Source organism: Austrofundulus limnaeus, unplaced genomic scaffold (assembly GCF_001266775.1).
Source record: "Austrofundulus limnaeus strain Quisiro unplaced genomic scaffold, Austrofundulus_limnaeus-1.0 Scaffold588, whole genome shotgun sequence".
Classification (NCBI taxonomy): domain Eukaryota; kingdom Metazoa; phylum Chordata; class Actinopteri; order Cyprinodontiformes; family Rivulidae; genus Austrofundulus; species Austrofundulus limnaeus.
Genome location: NW_013952990.1, coordinates 53,322 through 58,829, shown reverse-complemented (window position 1 = coordinate 58,829; position 5,508 = coordinate 53,322). Strand labels below are relative to the sequence as shown.

Genomic DNA, 5,508 nt, shown 5'->3' with positions numbered 1-5,508 from the left:
AACCAACCAACCAACCAACCAACCAACCAACCAACCAACCATCCATCCATCCATCCATCCATCCATCCATCCATCCATCCATTCATTCATTCATGCGACCAACCATTCATTCATTCATTCATTCATTCATTCATTCATTCATCCATCTGACTGACCGACCGACCAACCAACCATCCATCTGACCAACCGACTGACCGACCGACCAACCAACCAACCAAGCAACCGACCAACCAACCAACCATCTGACCAACCAACCAACCAACCAACCATCCATCTGACCAACCAACCATCTATTCATCCAACCAGCCAACCAACCATCCATTTATTCATTCATCCGACCGACCAACCAACTATTCGACCGACTGACCAACCAACCATTCATACATCCTTCCATGTTTTAATGTCACGTAAGGTTCTTGTGGACCTTTATACATCACATCACATCACATCACATCACATCACATCACAGTTTAGAACCTGTATTTATGCAGATTTCATGAATCAGGTCTTCACATTCAGTTGTTTATAAGAACCTGTTCTGTTTTCATTGATCAGGTTGATTTTGTTTTGTTTCTCAGGGGAATAACTTCCGTCGGGAATACATCGCCACCCAGGGCCCTCTGCCGGGAACAAAGGATGATTTCTGGAAGATGGTTTGGGAGCAGAACGTCCACAACGTGGTGATGGTCACCCAGTGTGTGGAGAAAGGCCGGGTGAGACAGGACATGTATTCAGTGGGTCCGAAACTGCAGAGTTTCTGGAACCTGAACCTCGTCAGTAGGATTCTGATGTTCATTTTCCTCTTCGTACAGGTGAAGTGTGATCACTACTGGCCCTTTGATCAGGATCCTCTGTACTACGGAGACCTGATAGTCCAGATGCTGTCAGAGTCGGTTCTGCCAGAGTGGACGATCCGGGAGTTCAGAATCTGCAGCGTACGTTTTCTGATTATTAAACTGTCTGAAAGACTGGATTATTAAAAGTGTCAAAAGCAGAATAAGATGGTCCTAGATCAGTTTTTATGTCCCTGTGTGTTCAGGAGGAGCAGCTGAGCTTCAGCCGCCTTGTTCGGCAGTTTCACTACACAGTCTGGCCCGACCATGGAGTCCCAGAGAACACCCGGTCTCTCATCCAGTTCGTCCGAACAGTCCGAGACTACATCAACAGGACTCCTGGTTCTGGTCCCACCGTGGTCCACTGCAGGTAAAGAACGTTCTCAAGTTAAAGAGCAGCTGTTTATCCAAATCCACTGACCAATCAGAGCCGAGGAGAAAACAAACTTCTACAAAAAAGGTTCCTCAGTGAATTAGACGTTCTTTGACTGGAGTCTGGTGTTTCAGTGCCGGCGTGGGCCGCACCGGAACCTTCATCGTCTTGGATCGAGTCCTGCAGCAACTCGACAACAGGGATGCGCTAGACATCTACGGCGCCGTTTTTGACCTGCGGCTGCATCGATCGCACATGGTGCAAACTGAGGTAGGACTGATGCATCATGGGAACGTGTGTGTCATCTCAAGTGTGTGTGTGTAGCAGCATCTCAAGGTCTCAGTCAGCAGATTTCAGAATTGTTTTGGTAACAGGCTCCTCCTTCCCCACCAGGGTCAGTACCTGTACCTGCACCAGTGTGTCCGGGACGTCCTGAGAGCCCGGAAGCTGCGCAGCGAGCAGGAAAACCACCCGGTCCTCCTGAGAATGTGAAGTCCCGGCAGGAGGTGAGTCACCCTGCATCTCATCAGCCACCAGCAGATCTGCCCATCACAAGTATCAACAAAGAGACGCTGCGATCGTACCGACTGCAGAGAGACGACAGAGAAACAACAATTTATTTTTTTATCAGTGTTTATATTTTAATCTGCAGATAATTTATGTAGCATGTGACCCATGTGTGTGTCTGTTGTTGTACACGATGTTTCTGCTGTTTCATGAGACTGAACAGTTTGATCGGCTCCGATCAATATAGCAGGACCGAATCGTCGTCTAACACATGAGGAGGAACAGCAGCTCCTGTATGTTACCTGTTGTTCTACCTGTACCTGTCTGTCTGTTAACATTAAACACACAACACCTGTACAACACACCTGATCTCTGTGATTATTGATCTAGGCTTGCACAAACACAAAATACTACAGTAACTAAAACAACACAAAAGCACAGAAACACAAAACTACAATAAGACAAAAATGCACCAACAAAAACCACAATTAGTGTGTTGTCTTGTTGCGTATTTATGTGTTTTATGGGATAACTCTTGTGCCAGCAGGAAATTAATTTGAATTGCTCAGATTGAATCTGAATGTGCATAATTTGAAATAGAATGCATTGGTTTGAAAATGAATTTTACTAAATTGAAACTGAATTTAAGTTTTAAATTTGAATTAATTTACTTTGAAACTGTATTTTGGTTTATTAAAAATTCAGTTTGACTACTTTCACTTTCAGCTCCATAATTCAGATGTTTGTGTCACATCCTGGTCCTTGAGAAAGCCAGGCAGAGTAATCAAACACAGATCCACAGATTTATGTTTCACTTTGGTGAAGTTTCCCTTCTGGATGTAACTGAGTTGATGCAATCCACTGTAAAAGTGACAAAAACACACAAAGTTATTTTATTGCAGTAATTAATTTGACCTATATGTAGAAAATGTTACATTTACATGATGACATCATGGATCAGTCAGCAGCAGCATCTGATCAATATATGATCCATGATGTCATCATGTAAATGTAACATTTTCTACATATAGGTCAAATTAATCACTTCAATAAAATAACTTTGTGTGTTTTTGTCACTTTTACAGTGGATTGCATCAACTCTGTTACATCCAGAAGGGAAACTTCACCAAAGTGAAACATAAATCTGTGGATCTGTGTTTGATTACTCTGCCTGGCTTTCTCAAGGACCAGGATGTGACACAAAAATCTGAATTATGGAACTGAAATTGAAAGTAGTCAAACTGAATTTTTAATAAACCAAAATACAGTTTCAAATCAAATTAATTCAGATACAAAACTTTAAATTCAGTTTCAAATTCTGCACATTCAGATTCAAGTTCAGTTCCTGCTGGCACAAGATTTATCCCATATGGGGGTATAGTTGTTGTGAGTTTGTTTGTTTGTGTTTTGTTTGTGCATGTTTTGTGTGTTGTCTTGTCGTGTGTTTGTGTCTGTTTTGCGTGTTGTTGTGGGTCTGCTGTCCGGAGCCCCACTCTGGCCGCCGCGCATGCGCAGAGCGCAGGCTGAAGTGTCGGAAGTTGCGGTAGCAGCTCGCAGTGATTTTTAGCCCCACAGCCAGCGAGCGAACAAAACTTTGTTTTCTCCCAGAAAAAGTGCTTTCGGACGAAACTCCGGAGCTTTCAGTGAACCGCGGAGGACCGCAGATGGATTCTAATCGGTTCGGACCGTTTACTTTCGGCGAAGAGCGGCTTTAAGAGCGTTTTGAAGAAGTTGTGATTGTTTTTTTGGCGCTCCAGCAGCGCAGAGGAAACATGGAGGATCTGCTGCTGTAGCAGCCGCTAACGATAGCTGAACGCCTGGATTCACGGACTGATCCGAGCCGCTCCTTTGCCTGCTGGACGTCCCGAAAGTTCGGATGATAGAAGTAGTCAACACGCCGACCGAGCCTGGTGAGTATGGGCTGATGGAGCCACACGGTTGCGGCTGTGTGGGGAAAGGTAGCGGGCGGAGCGCTACTTGTAGCCGCGGAGGTGAAGCTCCAATCCGCGTTAGCTGCTGCTGCTAACTAGCTGATGCTAAGTAGCCGCTGCTAACTAGCTGCCATTATAGCAACATCACTGAGAAGTTTGTGACCTGAACACCCAAATTAACTGCTCAATCTGCGGGTTACATGTGGTTATCACAGATTAGTTAACTAGTTAATCTGGTTAATAAAGTGAGCGCGCTCACTTTGCGTGCACGCGCACGGAGAAATGATTGATGTATTTTCTCATAAATCAAAGCTGTCAGTGTTGCTCAGATGATGATGGTATTTATGGGCTGCTGTTTGTAAAGTTACAGTCAAAATTACCACCAATATTTTTGTTTGATTTCACCTTTTATAAGAAAAACAAGAACAGATTTATTTTTCAAAGTCAGTTTTTCACCATATGATTCATACATTTATAAATGTCATAGTTTATAAACTAAATATTTAACTTACAAATTAAATATTTTATTAAAAAGCTAAATATTTAGCTTGAAACTTAAATATTTAGCTAGCCACCTAAATATTTAGGTAGCTAGCTAAATATTATTGAAGTTAAATATTTAGGTAGGTAGGTAGATAAATATTTAAGTTGAAACCTAAATATTTAAGTTGAAACCTAAATATTTAAGTTTCAAGCTAAATATCTAGCTCAAAACTAAATATTTAAGTCACAAGTTAAATATTTAGCTTTTTAACTAAATATTTAATTTTTAAGTTAAATATTTAGTTTATAAACTATGACATTTATAAATGTATGAATCATATGGTGAAAAACTGACTTTGAAAAATAAATCTGTTCTTTTTCTTATAAAAGGTTAAATAAACAAAAATATGGGTGGTAATTTTTGACTGTGTAACTTTACAAACTCCATAACTATTTGATAAATTACTAAGTAATGGAGTCATCCTCACATGAGAGTGATGTCACCACAATATGATAAACATTTAGCTGTTTGTGGAAATATGACAGATTTTCACTTTTATTTTCTTTTTACGTAAGGATTAGTAGGAAACTTTTTATTAAGCATCTTTCACAGGATTAAAAATTGAAAAATGTAAAACAAATGTGCATAAAACCTAAAGACAGATAAAAGAGCACAAATCTAAACAAAAATACTTTTTCATTGTTAAAAATAAAATGTTTATATATTTATATAAGAGCTTGTACCTAGTTAAAATCCTGTCTAAACTGATTTTTAAATTAATTGATTGAACAATAAGTGATTTAATGAGTCCTCATGAGTCAAGTCTAATTAGGTGTTCAGGATTCAGGGACGGGCATAAAAATGATAAATATTAATTTATGTTTGCTTCATTATATTAGTGCAACTTAATGTGTCGCCAGTTTCAAATAGTTTCGTTTTAAAAGATTACAGGATTATCTAAGATTATAATCTGTTGGAACAAACAATATTTTAAACACAAAAGAAAACCAGCGCTAACAAGTCAAGGTTGTTTATTTTATTTTATTAAAACCACAAAGATTCCAGTGAGCTTCATCATCTCATCTTCCAGGAAGTCAAGATGATTGTTTAAATATGAATTTAAATAAAACGCAGCAGTTTATTTACTAATGAGATCAAATTTAATGTCAGTACATTATAATCTGGAATATTTTGAAGTGGACCTCTCTGCAGGGTGCAGACGTGTCTTCATAAAGATAAATTTTGGTTTTAGTTGTCTGGATATTTACAGGAAAAAAAACAGTTTGAAAAATTATTTGTGTCCAAACTGCTCCTCATCCCTTTCTTTAAAATAAACAGTCTGAAGAGTCTGAAAATATTTGATTTATTTTAATGTTAATT

At 39.4% G+C, this 5,508-nt stretch overlaps 1 protein-coding gene across 1 annotated transcript in view; it reads left to right on the top strand.

Annotated features, from left to right (window-relative positions):
• LOC106531017 (receptor-type tyrosine-protein phosphatase beta) overlaps nt 1-2,077 on the top strand; it is a gene marked incomplete in the record, with an annotated part of 20,506 nt that extends 18,429 nt beyond the window's left edge. Inside the window, 5 exon segments of the mRNA XM_014026770.1 lie at nt 579-713; nt 813-935; nt 1,040-1,203; nt 1,341-1,476; nt 1,600-2,077. Of these exon segments, the coding sequence (XP_013882224.1) occupies nt 579-713; nt 813-935; nt 1,040-1,203; nt 1,341-1,476; nt 1,600-1,698 (657 nt within the window).
• Nucleotides 2,078-5,508: the final 3,431 nt, after the last annotated feature.